Below are 17,909 nucleotides of genomic sequence, written 5' to 3'. Positions count from 1 at the left end.
GGCCCCCCCGCCCCGTGCTCCCCCCGGCCGGGCAGGGGGCTGGGGGGCGGCCCGGATGCTGCGGGGCCGAGGTAGAGCATCGGCCCGGGGGGAGTCGCTGCGGGGCTGGGGGGCAGAGGACCAGAAAGCCCCTGTCCTCGGGCACTGGGGAGCAGCCGGCAGAGGGGACCGGCTCCCTCCAGGGCCTGGTGGCCCCAGCCCCGGCATGGGGACGGGGGGGTGGGGGGGACCAGCGCGGCCCCAAGTGCCTCTGGCAGAGCCTAAGTGTGCTTGTTCCTCACCGGGCTCTGCCCACAGCCCGGGGAAGCCGATTTAAAAGCAGAAGGTGGGTGTGAAGGGGAGCAGCAGCCCTCTTCCCCTGTGCCCCGGGGGTTCGGGGAGCGCCTGCCAGGGCAAGGGGGCAGAGAGAATGCCCGGGGCGGGGGGGGGTGTCACAGAGTCACAGCTCAGAACCCAACGTGGAAGCTTTGGGCAGGTCTGGCCCATGCAAGGCACTGGGGAGGAACCCGGCAGGGGCTGGGAGATGGGCACAGCCCCCAGCTCTGTGCCCCGCCGCCCCCAGCCCCACTGAGCCCCAGCCCCCCGGGGGACAGAGGCTGCTTTGCCAGGGCCAAGAGCAGCCCCTGCCTCCCCCAATCCCCCCCGAGTCTGGCCATCGGCCACGCAGGCACAGCGCAGTGGGTGCTGTGGGGTGCAGGATCAGCTGTGAGACCAGGAGAAGCTGCGCCCCACATGCAGCACATCCCTGTGCCCCACAGCCACCTCCGGCCAGGCTGACAGCCCCCTCCCAGCTCGCACCACACACGGAGCCAGCCCTTCCTTTCCTGAGACTGCGACTCCACGGGGGGGCTTGGCCCCACGCTTCCAGCGCCGGTGAGGAGCACCCCCACCTGCTCCCAGACCCCTTGGCGCTCAGCCCCGTGGTGAAGCAGTGGCTCCCAGAGACACGGCGGGGTCCCAAATCCATCGAGAAACCTCAGTGCTTCCGTTTCCTCTTCATATGCACCAGGTGGGCGAGTCACCTCCATCCCCAGCGCCGGTGCCCAGTAGAATAAATATTTCCGCAGGGACCAGCTCGCCCCGGAGGGGAGGGTGTGGAGGGGGCAGTCAGTGTGTGTCCGACGGGGGGAGAAGACAGAGTCTGCCTCGGATCACGGCAGGAACGTCAAGCGGAACAATTAACACCATTCAACTGATGTCTAAAGGAGTCTCCAGCGCTTCCCCATGTGAGCCAGTCACATGTCTCGTACAGCCCAGGCGTCCTGGCGCATCACGTCCTGCCACGACCCAAGGTCACGTCAGCGCCCACTGCCCTGGGCGAACCCCCAACCCTCAAGGACACCCCAAACCCTCAAGGGACACCCCAAAACCTCACGGACACCCCAAACACTCAAGGACACCCCTTGCGCATCCGTCCCGGCCATCTCCGCCCCAGCCTGGTTGCCCACAGGTGAAGCATGGTGGCCCGCAGGAGGAGAGCCTTACCGTTCTCACCTCCGGGGAGGTGGGTACAGGGAGGGAGCGGAGCCCTGCTGGCTGGCGACGATGGCTGTGGAGGAGAGACCTGCGGAGGAGAAGCGCCGTTAGGAGCCGGCAGGGCGGGACGGTCACCCCGCTGTGCTGGGGAGCTGGAAGGCACCGGGTTTGGACACAGCAACGCGCAGCACAAGGGCTCGTGCCACCCAAAGGTGGCTTCGACTCCCCGCCTGCGCCCCCGAGGTGTCCCCGGCCGGCACGGGGTGCGGGTGGTCTCTCACCTGTTGCATAGGGCAGGTTGTACTGCGCCGGCAGCAGCGAGTACCCGAGGTGGTGGTGGTGGTGGTGCGTGGAGAGCAGGCGCTGGGAGGGCGAGGTGCGGGGCCGGTCGGCGCTCCTGTCCGCCCCGCCGGCTCCCCCGACGCTGCTGCAGCTCCCCCCGCCTCCCACCACCCCGCAGCCGCTGCGGTCCCGCTCCTGAGACGTCTTCTCACTTATCTGCAGAGGAGGAAGCAGACCCATGCTGAAGGACGCTACTTGCCACCCAGGGTGCAAGGCAGCATCAGAGCCATGCTGGACACTCAAGGCTGCCCCATGGGGATGATATTCCCCCTGCCTCTGCCTAAATGCTCCCCACAACGCTGCTGGGAGATGATGGGATGGCCAGTGACCAGCCCAAAAGCAGTGGGGAGGATACAGGTCCCATCTGAGCCACAGGTCCTCTCTGAGGGCAGCTCTTTCCTCATTATGTCAAAGCTCCATCTCCCAGCTCAGCCCAGGAGAAGATCGTGACCCTATACTGCCATGGGATGGAGACAGCCCCTGGATCCCACCCTCCAGAACCAGGGCTGAGGACATGCGTCACCCAGTCACTGCAAGGCCTGAAGAAGCCCCGGTGCTTCTCTGGGCCAGCCCTGCCCACAGACTTGGCTCATCCACCCCAAAGGGGTTGGGTTGTGGGATTAATCCATGGCCCCAGGTCTCCTACAGCAGCAGGAATGGCAAAAACCCAGGGCAGGCAGTTGCTCCAGGTTGGCTATGGGATCCAGGGACCACCCTGACGCTCATGCACAGGGCTGGACAAAGCCAGCACCTTCCTGACCCTCACCGTGGGCGACTTGCTCTTGTAGTGGCTGGCGTGCTGCTGCAGGATGTCCAGGGCCTTGGACTCCGAGCTGGATTTACAGCTCACGCTGGGGCTGGCGCGGGACTTGTCGCTGTCATCGCTCCCCGACGCCTTGCTCCCGTACGGGGAGAAGGAGTAGCTGGAGGGGAGGTATGATCCTGGGGGGAGAAAACAGCACGAGGAATCCCTGGGCAGCACAGTGGGAGCACGCAGCTCTGCCCGTGTTCCTCCAGGAGTGAGAGGATGTCCCACAGCCAGGATCAGGGACTGGGAACAGGGGCAGCCAGGGAAGAGACATCCCCCAGAAGCCCCCAGCTCCGTACCTGGGTAGTTCTGCATCATGACGGTGGGCATGGCCCGGTAGCTGGGGTGGTTGGGGTCGTACGACTGGCTGTAGGAGTAGCCGTGCATGTAGGGGATGTAGGACTGATGCTGGGTGAGGGGTGAGGACACGGGGACGTGGACACTGGGTCTGGGGTCCTTCCCCACCATGCGAGCCTCCTCGGTGGGGGTCAGTTTGCACTCGGAGCTGGTGCTCTCCTTCCCGTCCTCCTTGGAAGCAGCTTCTTTGCTTCGATTTCTTTCTTCCTTCAACTTTCGGTCCCTCTCCTCTTTCCACCGTTCATCCTCCGTCTTGATGTCCGAGTACTTTGCCGGATACACGTAGGTCCACATCCGGGGCTCGGCTTCCTGCAAGAACCACCCAACCATCAGAGCAGCTGCCTCCCCCCAGCCCCGCCTGCCCAAAAACCAGACTGGATTTGGAGACCAGCAAACCCCACCCTCTTTCCCTGGTCTCTACTTGGCCCATCTGTGGTCTCCCAGCCCCATCCTTTTGCTGGCCCCAAGGGAACATCATGGGGTCGGTGATGGACCAACCTCATGATGGAATTATGAATAGAGGACAACACATTCTCTGCTGTGACGGCCCTGGCAAACCCCTGCAGCCAAGCCACAGTGAGGGGCTTCCTCCAAAAGAAAGCCCCAGCGGGCAGGGCTGGGTGGGCATTACCTGTCTGTACCAGAGCACAGGGTCCACCTCCGCTTGCCGGCCACACTCGGAGCCAGCCTTCGTCTCAGCGGTCTCCTTCCCGAGATGACTGGCCTCACTCAGCTTCACCTTCAGCCCCTCGGCCACCTGGCTGCCGGACAACTTGGAGGAGTCCTCCAGCTTGGGGATGATGACGGATTTGGCCATATCAGGACCTCCCGGCTCCTTGGCCTTGCTCAGCCCTGATTTGACGAGGTCCGTGAGGCTTGGGGCCTTGGTGAGCGTTGGGGGCATGGGCGGCTTTTGCTTCCACTCCTCTTTGAGCGCTGCCTCCCTCTCCTTCAAGCCCAGCTCCGCTTTCTTCTCCAGCCCTCGCTGCTGCTGCTGCTCCAGGCTCTGCCGCTGCTTCTGCTGCTCCTCGTACTGCTGGCGGTAGGCAGGGTTGGTGCTCAGCAGGTGAGCGTGGTAGCCCTGCTCGTTGTAGCCATAGGGGGGCACGTAGGCGTACTGGTTGTAGTAGAGGGACTGCATGTACATGTTGGGACGCTGTTGGATGACCGAGGGCTGCTGGCTGGAGCCGCCCAGCTCTGCCTTCTTCTCTTCACAGCCTTCGCTCTTCACCTTCACCTCAGGGTTCTCCTGCTCCTCGTCCTTCTTCAGCTTCAGGGCCTGCGTGTCGGCCGCGGCCTGGCCACCGGGGTTCAAGGGCCCCGGGCTTGCCTGGGGGTAGCCAGGGGAATAGTAGGTTTCAAAGCCTTGGTAATAGGGAGACTCTTTGCTCTGAGGTTGTGGGGGGAAAAGAGCTTTTTTGGCGCCTTCCTTGACCAGCTGCTCCGGATCCTTCGCCTTCACGCTCTCCAGCTTGCCTTCCCCATCCTCCCCGGCGTCAGAGATGTCTGAGTAGGCCGGGCTGTTGGTCTTCACAGAGCTCGCCTCTGCCCCGTTCTGGGTGACGACGTGCAAGGGGGTCATGGGCTGGGCTGGGTTGGTGTTCTCCAGCCTGCTGGCACCACCGATGGAGGGGCTCGGGGCGTTGTCGGTGAAGCTGTAGATTTTATCCGCCTCGGCCTTGATGCTGGCGAGCCGGCTCTGGTGGGGGTCGGAGGAGCCGTTCAGCAGCCCCTCGCCTTTCGTGCCCAGGTCGCTGGATTCCCCCCGGAAAGGGCTCTTGCCTTCCTCTGCTCTGCAGGCTTTGCCGGGAGTCAGAGGGTTTTCTACCTCCTTGGGCTCCTTCTTCTTTTTGTCCTTCTTCTTCTTCTCCTTTGAAGGGGTGAGGGCAGGATTGACCGCAAAGGGTTCTCCCATCACCGTAGGCTTGGGCTGGATGGGTTTGAGCTGAGGGCTGTTGGGCATGGTCTGGACCACGGTGGTGGCAAGGCCCGAGGAGGAACCAGGGGTGGCTGTGGTGAGGGTGGCTGTCTGGAAGGTGTAAATCGGCTGGGGGGGGATGGCTGGCGCGATGGGTCTAGCAGACTTCAAGCTTTTGGATGGGATCTTCTCCGGCTTAGCACCAGATGCCTTCTTTGACTTGTCCTTATCAACACATCGCTTCTCCAGCGAGTCAAAGCCGTCGTTACTTGTCTCATCAGCCACCGATGGACCGTCTTCAGAGCCATCATTGGACAGAGCCCCCGGGTCTGTGTCTCCTTCCCCACCCAGCTTCTTCTTGCAGGGGACCTTGGCGCTGAACTTGCTGGATGGGGAGGGACTGTGGGGCTCCATCAAGCGCACCTTGGGGGTGGCTGAGCGAGCTGGCGAGAGCGAGCCCTTCTGGGAGACGGCAGCGCCGTTGCAGCTCCCAATGTCCGCGTGGAGGGAGGGCTCCTCGCCGTACTCGCTGTCCACGTCCGCCTCCAGTTTGCTGTCATCGTCCGTGTGTGCGTGGGCCTGGTGGTACTTCAGCCCGTTGATGTGCTTGTACTTCTTGTTACAGTTTGGGTGGGGACAGTCAATGAGGATGGGAGAAGGGCAGTTTCGGTCGAGGACAGCCGGCTCCACCTTGACCGCAGCGGGTGGCACGGCCGCCGAGCCCATGGAGTTCGTGCGGATGCGTTTGCTGCCCTTGTTGTCCTCCGAGCTGGAGTTCAGCTCCATGTCGGAGAGGGGTTTGCTCTTCCGCTTGGTGACGGAGGAGGGACTGGCCTTCACGTCCTCCGCTGTGCCGCCGGGCGGCGTGCGGTGGTCTGAGGAGTTCTGGCTCCCCCGGCGCCCTTTGCTGTTGGCTCCCGCCCGCGTCTTGCTGCTGGTGCTGGTCCCTTTGCTGTCCGAGGCGGCAGCGGTCTCGTTGACGGGCGTGTTGCTGTTGGGCCGCATGCGTTTGCCCCTGCCCCGGCCGTTGCGCATCTCCAGGTCACTGGTGGGAGAGTCACAGAACCTGCCGGCAGGAGGACAAGGAAGTTTTAATGGAGAGCTGGCCGTGCCAGGCCACACTATCCGCGCTGGGACCCCCGGCCCCCCCTCGCCATCAATCCCGCAGCTCGTCCCCCCACCAGGCCAGTACAGAGGAATCGGCAAGAGAGGTCCATCAGCAAACACTTGGCCATCTCCAGTCTCCAGGACGAGGGAGCCTGTGACAAAGAGCCATGGGAGCAGCTCAGTTGCCCAAGGAGGAGATGCCACCCCCCGCGGCAGCCCTGTGGGCACAGGGCAGAGGGCACTGGGTGCCCCGGGGGCTGTATATGGATGGGTTTGCCCTCTGTGCCTGGGCATGGCCGGATCCCACCGCCCGCTTACCGGGGAGGTGCCCAGTCGTGCTGCGTGCAGTCGAGCAGCGTCCCCACGTACGTCTTGTTCCTCCAGGTGACGTTGACCACCAGCATACCTGTAAGGTGAGGGGAAAGGGTCAGATGGGGCCAGGCCTTACCCCATGGTGTCTCACCCTTCCCTGGGCTTTGGGGCAAAGGGGATCTACCCCTTGAGACTGGCAGGAGGAAAAGCTCAGTTCTTGGACCAGAGGAAGGTGGACAAGGGGTCTTGGGCTCTTGAGAGAGGCGAGACCTCGGGCTCTAGGCTGGAGGGCCATGAAAATGGAAGCTGGAGACCCCTGGCTCATCCCCTCTCTTAGTACAGCTCTGGCCAGTGTCCACTCAACCTCTCCTCCTCAAGCCACCCAGAGTTCTTCCCTATTTTCATGAGGATGCTAAAACCGGTAACCCCCAAGGCCTTGGCTTTGTCCTTCAAGATCCACGTTGGCTCCATGTGCACCCAGGTAGGGTCGGGAAGCTCACGTCCAGGGAGCGATGGCAGGGAACCCCTGCAGGGAGATGCAGACAGCTCCCAGCAAGGCTGCGGACCCCAACGCAGAGCTCCAGAGCCCTCAGCAGGGCTGTGCCCCCCACGCCTGGCTGTGAACACCACAGCCCTCCAGAAGGGCAGTTATTGCCACTAGATGGCAAGCTGAGCCCACCATCCCTGCGCAGGCAACCACCCCTGCCAGGAAAACCCAGCCTTGGGAGAACAACCCTCATCCCTCTGCTTCACTTTGCCCCCGCACCCCACGGGACACCCATCAGCCCAGTATCCGCCTGCAGGACCATCCATGGGGCCACGTCTCCTTCCATCATGGAGAAAAGGCACTGGACATGCGGAAAAACTGGTGTTTTCAGCTTTTTCATGTCAATTCAAGAAGAGAAGCAGCCTGGCTCACACCCGTGCTGAGGATGCGGACCCTTGGTATCTCTTCTTGGAGGTCTGGGGGTCTTTCCCAGCATCACTCAGCTTCGCTGATGTTTCCCCCCCGCCACGGCCCGCTCTGATCCCGGCAGAACTCATCTGCCCAGGAGCGGAGCCCATCGCGTCGAGCACATTTATCTGAGCAAGGTAAAACTCGGGAGACAAGAAGCTCGTTTGCAAGGGCTGATGAGCGCAGCGAGATGTACGGCCGCGCCACCCCGGGAGATGGATGGAGCTGAGGGAGCCCAGAGCAGCTGTGCCTGAAGCACACTGATAAATCTCAGCCCGTGTCCCCCGTTGTGCCATGCCAGCTGCAGGCTGCGGCGGCGATAATATACAGAGCCGAGGTCCAACACGTGGGTCTCCTTCAGAAAGAGAAATAAAATGCAGGTCTTCTCCTCCTGGAAGAGGGTGGGTGCTCTGGTGGGAGCGGGTCATGGGAAGTCATGGTGCCAGCGGCTCATCTGGTGGGCAGGAGAGGCCTTTGGAGGAAGGTGCTGGGGACCTGCTTTAACAGGGATGTGGCTGGAACACGACGCCGTAGACAACGTGAAGTAGAAACAAGCGGCAAAACCAACCGCCAGGAGCCCACAGCCCCACGCAGGGAGAGGAGGGGATGCTGATCCCAGGTCTTAATGCCCCGTGCCTCCTAACGTGGCTTTTTTTGGCAGGCAGGAGCCTGTCCCCCACTTTCCTTAAAACCCAAGGAAGCTGCCACCACGTCCTACACCCCAGCCCAAACCTGCCATCCCCAGGACATCTCTGTGGAACCACCATGGGATGCTCCCAGGAGCCTGAGAAGAACCAAGCGCTGCTGAGGGACCAGCAGCCTAAACCCAGACCCCATCCTGGGGACCAGCTCATCCCTCCTGGCTGCTGGGCTCGGAGGAGAACCTCCCTCTGCCCTCCCCGCTGTGCAGCCAGCGCCGCTTCAATCTCTCTTTGAAGACCATGCGCCGCTGGAAGTTAATTGCACGACAAGCCACTGGAGGCTCCTGTGCATCCCAGGGCCAGCATGCCGTATTAAAAAGGACGTGCTGGCATATATACTTTTTTTTTTTTCCCCACCACCACGATCACAGGAGAGAGATGAAAGACGAAGGGACGAAGTGCAGCCGTCCCTCCCTTCCCCGTTGGAGCGTCAACCCTCCAACGCGCACCAGCCTATATTTAACCCGCTGCAACCAATCACACCAAATCCCCTCCTAATCCTCCAACAATAACCCAGGACAATTTAAACCCCAGGGATAGATCCTAAGCAGCTTTTTTTCACCCGCCGTGTCCCCCTCCCGCGGCAGGATGATGAGCAGGCACGGGTAGGGCAAGGGGTGGGCAGCCAGGAGGCAACAACGCACTCGTGTCCTCAAGGCTGGAGATGCTCTCGCAGAGGAGTACTGCGTCCAGTTCTGGGCTCCCCAGTTCAAGAGGGACAGGGAACTACTAGAAAGAATCCAGCGAAGGGCAACAAAGATGATTCAAGGACTGGAGCATCTCCCTTATGAGGAGAGACTGAGAGAGCTGGGACTCTTTAGTCTGGAGAAGAGAAGGCTGAGGGGAGACCTTATTAATGCCTACAAGTATCTCAAGGGTGGGTTGAAGGAGGAGGGAGCCAGACTCTTTTCAGTGGTTCCCAGTGAGAGGACGAGGGGCAACGGGCACAAGTTGGAACATAAGAGGTTCCACTCAAATATGAGGAGAAACTTCTTCATGGTGAGGGTGCCAGAGCCCTGGAACAGGCTGCCCAGGGAGGGTGTGGAGTCCCCTTCTCTGGAGATTTTCAAGACCCACCTGGATGCTCCTGAGTAACATGCTCTGACAAGCTCTAGGCAATCCTGCTTCAGCAGGGGAGTTGGACTAGATGATCTCTATGGTCCCTTCCAACTCTAAAAAATTCAGTGAAATTCAGTGAAATTCAGTGAATCTCGCCTGGATAACTGCAGCCCCACCCGGTTTCATGGGAAGGTGACACCTTGGGATGCTCTTCAGCAATCGATCCCACCTCAACCTGGGTGCAAAGTGCTCAGCATCCCATCCCCCGAGTATCCGCATCCCATCGGGAAAAATTAACGGTGGGGTGACAGTGCCAGGTTGTTGTCTGGAAAGACGGCGGATGAGATTATCCATTTTTACAGGATTAAGAGATGAAGGGAGCTGGGGGATGTAAAAAAGCACCGCCTGGTCCTTGTATGGTCCCATCACATTGGGGGGACCTGGGGCACGTTTCCCCCCCTTTGCAAAGACGCTACCAAGATGTCTCTAACAGGATGAGGTCCTCAAGCATCATGGGGACTACTAGGGTGCTCAGAGGAGGGTCCCCAACCTTGTGGGGAACAAGGAGACGTTGCCTCTGCAGTTGGAGAGGGCAGCCACTGCCAGCCCTGCTAGTTTTCTGCTAATTTTGGGGTGCAGGGGACTTCTGCAAGGCAAAGGGACAATAACCGGTGGCATTTCCCACCCTGAGGAGAGCAGATCCATGAACCAGCTCAGATCCAGGTTTTGGTGTAGCCCCACATCCCATCTGCACCAGTGAGCAGGGAGACATCCTGCACTGATCCTGTTCCAGGGCACCACCACACCTCCAGCACCTGGAGATGTTCGAGGTCCTTCTTGCATGAATTTCTCCTCAGGCTGGATGACCTTTGGGATGCCCTGGCTTTGGGCTGCACTTTCTTCCATGAATTTCTCCTCCAGATGGATCACCTTTGGGATGCCCCAGCTTTGTCATAAGCCCTGTGCACATGCAGGGAGCCTGGCCTGACCTGTCATGCCCAAGCTTTAGGACACAATACTCAAAGCTGGTCCATGGCCATCATGCAACAGCTCTGCTGCTGCTGCCAGGAGAGCAGAGGACAACATGGGGCAGGGGGTGGCTAGCACAGTAGCCACTGTGGCTGGGCTCTCCAGGAAGGAGAGAGATCACTCAGCAATTGCCACCAAAGGCAAAACAGGGAAGTTAATTTAATTTATTGCCAATCAAATCAGAGTAGGACAACAAGAAGTAAACCCCAAATCTTAAAATACCTTCCCCCCACCGGTCTGATTTCTCCACCTGCTCCCCCCGAGCGGTGCAGGGGGATGGGGAATGGGGGTTGCAGTCACTTCATCACACGTTGTCTCTGCTGCTCCTTCCTCTTCTCTCTCTCTTGCTCTTCTTCCTCTTCGCTGTCTCTCCCCTCTCCAGCGTGGGGTCCCAGCCACAGGAGACAGTCCTCCATGAATTTCTCCAATGTGGGTCCTTCCCATGGGCTACAGTTCCTCATTAAGTGCTCCAGTGTGGGTCCTTTCTGCCGGGTGCAGTCCTTCAGGAACAGACTGTTCCAGCGTGGCTCCCCCGTAGGGCCACAAATGCTGCCAGAAGACCTGCTCCAGCACAGGCTCCATGCGCTGAAGCTCCAGCACAGACTCTCCACAGGGTCACAGCTTCTTCAGGGCACATCCACCTGCTCCAGCATGGCGTCCTCCAAGGTCTTCAGATGGGTATCTACTCCACCATTAACCTCCATGGGTTGCAGAGGGACAGCCTGCCTCACCTTGATCTTCACCACGGCTGCAGGGGAATCTCTGCTCCAGCACCTGGAGCACCTTCTCCCCTCCTTCTTCACTGGACCTTACTCTGCAGAATTGTTTCTCTCACACCTTCTCACTCCTCTCTCTGAGTGCTGTTGTTGCACTGCAGTTTTTAACCCTTCTTAAATACGTTATCACAGAGGTGCTACCACTGTCACTGATGGGCTCAGCCCTGGCCAGCAGCAGGTCCATCTTGGTCCTATACAGGGGAACCTTCTGGCACCTTCTCACAGAAGCCACCACTGCAGCCCCCTCCTAACAAAACCTTGCGTCAGGGATAGGACAGGAGAGAGAAACAGGGGAGGAAGATCAGATCTTTCCATTAAACCCTGCAGGGATGGACGCTCAGATGGTGGGTAAGTCACCAGCCACCTAATGCCCTGCTTTCCAAGGGATTGGAGGGCCATGAGAGGGGCTTTGGATGCTGGAGCATGGAGAAAGAGCAGGAAAACCTTCAGCCTGGGTCACACCAAGGGACAAGGAGCCAGCAAGGGTGTGTTTGGGGGTCCTGGTGACCAAAGTGACTGCAGGGAGTCTCACCACTTGTCACTGATCCCATGGGATGGGCATTTATTTCACCACGACCTGCTGAACATGCACAACACCCACTGCCACACTCCTGCCAAACCCCTCAACGAGTGTCCATCCTTGGTAACAGTGATGACGTGACTATGAGCGAGGTCCTGACACCGTCCTGCAAGAGGAGGGCTCGTCCCACCACAACCCAAGCTGGCCAGCACCTGCGTGGGATGGGGGGCTGCAGCTCCCTTGCCATGGCCTGAAGCCTACGCAGAAGATGCCTCTGGGATTTTGGGGACCTTGGTGCCTCTCAAGGCTTGGCAGAGCACAGCCATGGCACCAAGGCCCCAGGCCCAACTGCGAGGAGCCCAGACCTCCATCCTCACGCTCCGGGAGAAGGGAGGCAGAGGAATGGAGAGCAGTTTAGCTCCCAGGAAAGCGTGGCAGAGCAGCTTGCAGCTCAAGAGCCTCCTGGTGCACAAGGCCTTTAATCCAGCGCTCGGCAGCCAAAGCAGGAGCCCCAGCTGGCGTTACCTGGGGCAGCTACAGACGTGCCTCGGGGAGACAGAGGCGAGTGATGGTCCTGTCTGGAGCAGAGCAGTGCCCACCTGTTGATAAAGCAGCCTCCAAACACAGCCGACAGATGCTCCGGGAGCGATAAGCGCTGCATTAGCTTTCGTCCCGCTCCCCGTGCTGCCGAGCCAGCAGACATTAGACACGAACCAGCGGCGCCAGGGGAGCGCCAGGGAATGATGCACAACAAAGCTCCGCTTCTCCACGCCGACACGCGAACAGCCACCGTGCTCCGGGGGTCTGCAGCCTCCCCGTCCGTTGGCGAAACAGGAGGGACAAGGCAGCAGCAGCACGAGACACCAGCAACCCTGGCGGCGCTGGAGAGGAGATGGCCCATCACCGAGGAGCAGCAGATGATGCTCCCAGCTGGAGCGAGCTGCCAGGCTGCTGAGCTGAAGACAAGAGGGGTCACAGCCGCTTCGGAGGAGCGCGCTGAGCCTGCGCGTTGGCTCAGCAACCTTGGAGGGGATTTACAACTGCTCATTACGGTGGAAAATGCCATTAGAGCAAACGAGAAATCCCTATTCCTGCTCCTCACCCCTGCACCAGCCTTCAAGACTCACCCCCTGTCCCCGGGTTCGGGCACACACGGCTGTGAAGATGGTGTAGCCTCCTTTGAAGGCCCCGATGACCATCTATAAGCAGAGCAATCCTGGCACATCCCCCTTTTTAAAACATCCCCAGAGACAAAGAGCAAGCGGAATCACAAGGAAGGCTGTGGGTAACAGCGAGGCAGCACGTCCAACGTGCAAAGCCATCGAATTTGGGGTCAGGCTTCCTCATGGTTACGGTAAAACCTTCCAGTCTTTGCCCTCGCTGTCCAAGCCTTCTCCATCCTCTCCCAATTTACTGCATCTCTCCTGCTCTGAGCAAGAACACGTCCACTTTGACATCTGCAGACCCCGAGGACGTGCACGTTCCATCATGTGCTCATGAGATGTTTGCAAACATACCATCCAAACCCCCAGAGGGCACGAAGCTTGACCATGGGTGACCTGCCACCACCATTCCAGCATGGAGCCAGAGGGAGGGATGCAGAGAGTTTGCCGTGGTGCTGCCAGGGCACAACCCTGGCTGCTCGGAGGGTTTGCGTGTCAGACACCACCTTGGTTTGGTTGCGAAGGGCACCAGCACAGCGCTGGGACACAGCCTGCCCACTGCGAGTGCAGGTGAGGAGGTGACATGCTCTGAGCTGGGTGACACCAGCTCTGCAGAGGGGGATGGAGAAGACCTGGCAGCTAACGAGGCAGCAAACGGAGCGATGTTTTCTGGTATAATTAGATCAGTTAATAGTTCCTGCAGATCAAAATCACACCTAACAGCATTAGGGGAACTGCCGAGACAGCTGCTCCCACCAAAGGCGTTTCAGTAAAACATTCCTGCACAAGAAGGGCTCAGCAAAGGGACGGTGTCACCAGGGTGGCTACAGGAGAGCATGCCACCAGCAAGACCAGACCTCAGCCCAACGCCAACCTGGAGCAGTGGTGGAGCAGGCAGACCGTGAGCCTGGTACCAGATGTTTGGTGGTGGAAGCCCACTGGGATACCTTCGGTGGTGATCACAGTCTCATGGCAGGTTTTCTAGCTGGGGGAGAGGACGAAGCCGGTCTTTGAGGCAGAAAGGATGTCATGGGACTCCTTGGAGCTTCATACTCCCTCTCAGATGGGTCAGCTCCAGCTTGGCCTCCTGAGGCTACTCCAGCATTGCCGGGCTTTGGCTTTAGGAGCCTTTCTCCCTGATTTTGCAGCCCCATGGCCAACCCAAAAGCCATTTTCTACAAAAAGGGAGCTCTGGTTGAAGAATCACATTGTCTTCCTCTACCCAGCCCCATGGGAAGGGAAGTTCTGCAGCCGCCTCAGCCCAACTATGTTTTTGCTGGTATGTGCAGAGCAAAGCGGATCCCCTCATCTTGGGGACACACGCCATTAACGTGCCACTGGGAGAAGAGCAGTTTGCAAAAAGGTCCGTGTCAGAGCAATTACCATGGGAGTCTAAGGGACATGTCTGACACAAATCCAATTTTCAAGGAGGCATCATGCCACCAAGAAGAGATGTCCCTCCCTCTAGAGGCTTGGTGGGAACCACTTGTGACCCAGCCCAGCGGCAGGACCCTCGCCAAGACCCAGAAGTGCCCACAGCATCCCACTCTGGAAGCCAAGACGTAAGTGAGAGCAACCATGATTCTGCACCTCCCCGTGCCAATTGCTCCAAGGGATTCAGGAATGTCACCCCTGGGGAGAAAGCAGTGGCTACAGTTGAGCCAACAAGCTTCTCTCCACCATTGGAGAAGGTGCTTGATGCAAGCTTGATGCTTCTGCTGCCCTGGTCCTTCTGAGCAGAATGGCAAGGCTGCAGAATCACAAGGAGCAGGGAGAGAGGTGAATCCCTCTTGGTGAAGGTGCTGGCATCCCTATGGAGATCTTCGGGATGGTCTCCAGCTACACAGGCGTGCTCACAAGTGCTGAAAGCACCTCACTTGGATTTGTAGACATGTCCTTGGAGTAGCTCTCTCCCCTCTATCCTTCAGGTGAGAGGAGATGTTCACTGCATCCCCATACACTTCACAAGCTCCAGCTTTGGCCAGCCAGGTCCAGTATCTACTCCAGCATCGCCCTTGACCACCCCATTAAGGAAGGCAGGAGAGAGATGCCAGGCAGGAAATAGGAAAATTTCACTCGAAGATGAGAGATGCCACTACCACAGGAGCCAACGTGCAGCAGACCAGAAGCAACCAAAGGCAACGGTGGGATTTGCCTTCTGCAAGGCTGGTCATAAAAGTCATCGCTCCCAATGGTGGCAACCAAGCAGCAGCCAGCAGAGAAGGATCTTTGCACGAGTTCATCGAATTACTGCAGGCTAAAAATATCCAGGCTGTGGGGAATGGCAGGGCACCTCCGAGGCACGCTCCGAAGCGGTGGCTGCAGAAGCAAGCGGTGATGCGGACAGACAGGCAGACGGGCTGCAGAGCTTTGTGGTGGGGTGAGGAGCAGGAGAAAAGGGACGAGAATCAGAAACCGCCCCAACATCACTGCCACTCAACCAGGATTGGAGGGTGGGGAAGATGTTTTTGCGTTCTCTCCTTCAGGGATGCTCTGCTTGTCCCTCCTGGCATGGCCACTTGGGCTCTTCTCCCCACCGTGAGCCTCTTCTCCTCATTTCCACCCAAACCCCTGCAAGTTCCAAGCTCTCATCAGCTTCACTGCTGCCCGTGGGGGTCTCCAGCAGTCCTGGGATTTTCAGCAAACTCTGCAGCTCCAGGATGTTTGGGCTGAGGGAAATCACACCAGAATGGGACACCGGTGGGGATGAGGAGCTAGTGGGGGGCTTAGCATGCAGCCCCAAAGGTGGGGGGTGCTGATGCTCCTCTGCACTCCTCCCAGCACTCAGCCCGTGCCTCAGTTTCCCTAGCTGAAGGTTTTACACCTTGTGAAGCAATCAGGCTCTTAGCAGACACCAAACAAGCTGTGTCAGTGGACAAAAAACTCAGCAGAAGACTTTGTCCATGTTTTCTCTGAGAAGATCCCCCTCTTGGAGCCCCCAGCCCTGGGGTGCACAGAGCAGGGCCCCTGACCGCTCCTGCTTTCTCTTTCCTTGTCCTCACCATCAAGCCTGGCTCGAAGAGGCTCCCTGGGCCCAATTTTACAACGTGTAGCTCCCTCCTGTCTTGGAGCAGCAGAAAAACCACACTTAGGAGCTCCCACTGCCTCAATCTGGATGAGTTTGTCCACATTGAATGGATGGTGAAGAAGAGAGGGCACGAGTGTGAGATGGCTGGAGGTCCCCACCCCAAGCAATCATGTCCCAGTCACCCCCAGCATGGTCCATGCACTCCTCTCTTCCCAAATAGCTTGTCACAATGCGTTTCCCAGCAGGAATAATTTTGGTGCCCACCAGCTCCACATCAGTGGCCATCGCAGCACTTGGTTCTGTGCCAACCGCAGTTTCAGAAGCAGTTTCCCAGCTGGGAGAGAGGAAAGGCAAACTGGGCCCATCCCTGTCCTCCCAAAGCACAGGGTAAGAAAGGAACCCCCCTGGCAGCAGCTCATGGGAACGCGGGCTTCAGTCCAGCTTCCATGGGAGGTAACAAAGGCAGTGGCAGTGAGGAGCAGCCAGGGAATTAAGACCAACAGCTTCGTTCTCTGCACGCAACAGCAATGGAAGAGCAGGAACAGATGTCCAAGAGGTTACCCAGCTGAGGTGAATCAGCTGTTGGCCACCACCACCACTGCTCTCTCTCACCTTTGAGCTTCTGGGCTCTGTTTCTGCTACCAGACCACAGCTGAAGCCGGACACAAACCTGAGGAGCTCAGCCCGAGCCTCCCGAAGCAGAAGCCTCCAGCATCCCAAGAAGGCTGGAATGAAGGCCAGGTTCCAGCACTCGCCGTGGCCCACTGAGCCACCTATTCATCCCCGCGCTCCTTGGCTGAGCCCCAAACAGCGACAAAAAACCCATCAAAGGACCTGGGAAAGCAAACCAAGCTGCGCACAGATGAGACGAGCTCCAGTAGGAAAAAAGGTTTGATTGGCTTGGCAAGAGAGACGAGAGCCCCATCTCCCGCTGAGTCGATTTTGAAAGCTCCGCTGGGTTTTTTTAATCCAGCAGGAGATTTCTGCCGCCTCCCAGGGTTTGAGCGTTTTTGTGACAGACCTGCGGGTTGCCAAGCAGAAACGAAGTCAACTCCATCAAATTCCCGTGCGGGCTGGCATGGCCGTTCCTCTGGCACCTCCAGAACAAGTTCGCTCTTGCAGCAAGGCAGAGAAATGGCAGCTTCCATTTTCGCCCGCTGTCTGGGATAACACAACGCATCGGGCTGACGCCAGTTTTGGCCCGTTACTCCCTTCGCCGGACACATTAAGGGCTCCTCTGTGTCCTGACCACCCAGACGGTAGGGGGAAAGCACAGGACGTGCCAACAGGCAACACAGCAGGGACACAGGAAGGAAGGGATCGCCCTAACTCCAAAATGATATTGTAGGAGAGCAAAAAGCTCTCCAGTGACACTTACCATCCTCTGTCTCTTGCCAGACGATGCCCTCCAGGTTCACGCTGGTCCCCGGCTCGCAGGGGCCCAGGCACTCGGGCTCAGTGGCCAGAGCCACGTCGCAGGTGTTCACTCCCACCGAGCGAGTGCGTACCATGATCTGCTCGCAAGGCGACGAGATGTCGTTGTTGACCACAGGGACGAGGAGGTGCAAGGGCAACACTGCAGGTGTAGAGACTGGAGACTCCATCTGCGGGGAAGGAGAAACATGCAAGTCACCATCGGGAACACAGGAAAGAGAGCAAGTATCAACAGGCATCTACATTCCTGGAGAACCTTCTCAACACTCGTGCCAGCAGGCGGTTCAAGTCCCACACCCCGTCAGAGGACAAGGATCTCACAGGGCTTTCCCACCCTGGCGTGCCCGTACCCATGTAACCCTGAAGAGCCAGCACTTTGTAGTCATGAAGATCACACCCAAAAGTCCCTCCACAGGAGATATCTGCTCTCCTGCTGAAAGAGTTTGTGCCAAGTTCCTTCCCCGACGGCTTTTGCCAGGGTAATCATCCCTGGTCAGGATGCCTTCTGGCTATTGCTCAGATGAAAACGCAGTCAATGACTTTGGACCTGAAGAAAAAAAAATTATAGGCTTCTGCTCAACTGGCTGGACAGGACAAACAAGTAGCGGTCTCCCTCCAACATCCTCCTCCTCCCAAATCCACCCTGTGACCACCTGAAGATGTAGATATTCAGATCACTTCCCTCCTCTTTGCACAAGTATCCGCTTTAGAGCCTGACTTGGACGACGTCTGTGCCAACTGAGCGCCAGCCACCGTGCTCTCCTTGCACACGGAAACCGCATCTCACAGCCAGAGCCAGGCTTGGAAAGCCAACGAGCCAACACGCCAAGAAAAACCACGGCCAAGTGACCCTGCCACTGACAAACCAAGGTCCTTGGCCGCTCTGCCACACGAGCAGATTGCAGCAGTGTCAGGAGAAGGATG

The 17,909-nt window shown here is 58.8% G+C and overlaps 1 protein-coding gene across 1 annotated transcript in view; it reads right to left on the bottom strand.

The window, feature by feature from the left end:
* Positions 1-6: 6 nt before the first annotated feature.
* The window catches only part of ZNF609 (zinc finger protein 609), a 63,593-nt gene continuing 45,690 nt past the window's right edge, over positions 7-17,909 (bottom strand). Inside the window, exons 2-9 of the mRNA XM_014961601.1 lie at positions 16,930-17,155; positions 6,327-6,414; positions 3,615-5,967; positions 2,926-3,292; positions 2,585-2,760; positions 1,758-1,974; positions 1,486-1,564; positions 7-1,277 (exon numbers count right to left, since the gene is read on the bottom strand). Coding sequence (XP_014817087.1) covers positions 1,491-1,564; positions 1,758-1,974; positions 2,585-2,760; positions 2,926-3,292; positions 3,615-5,967; positions 6,327-6,414; positions 16,930-17,155 — 3,501 coding nt within the window. The 3' untranslated portion in view covers positions 7-1,277; positions 1,486-1,490. The remainder of the gene's footprint in view (positions 1,278-1,485; positions 1,565-1,757; positions 1,975-2,584; positions 2,761-2,925; positions 3,293-3,614; positions 5,968-6,326; positions 6,415-16,929; positions 17,156-17,909) is intronic.

Source organism: Calidris pugnax, unplaced genomic scaffold (assembly GCF_001431845.1).
Source record: "Calidris pugnax isolate Ruff unplaced genomic scaffold, ASM143184v1 scaffold492, whole genome shotgun sequence".
Lineage (NCBI taxonomy): Eukaryota > Metazoa > Chordata > Aves > Charadriiformes > Scolopacidae > Calidris > Calidris pugnax.
The sequence above is the reverse complement of the archived record's forward strand: the minus strand, read 5'-3'. Positions and strand labels throughout refer to the sequence as shown.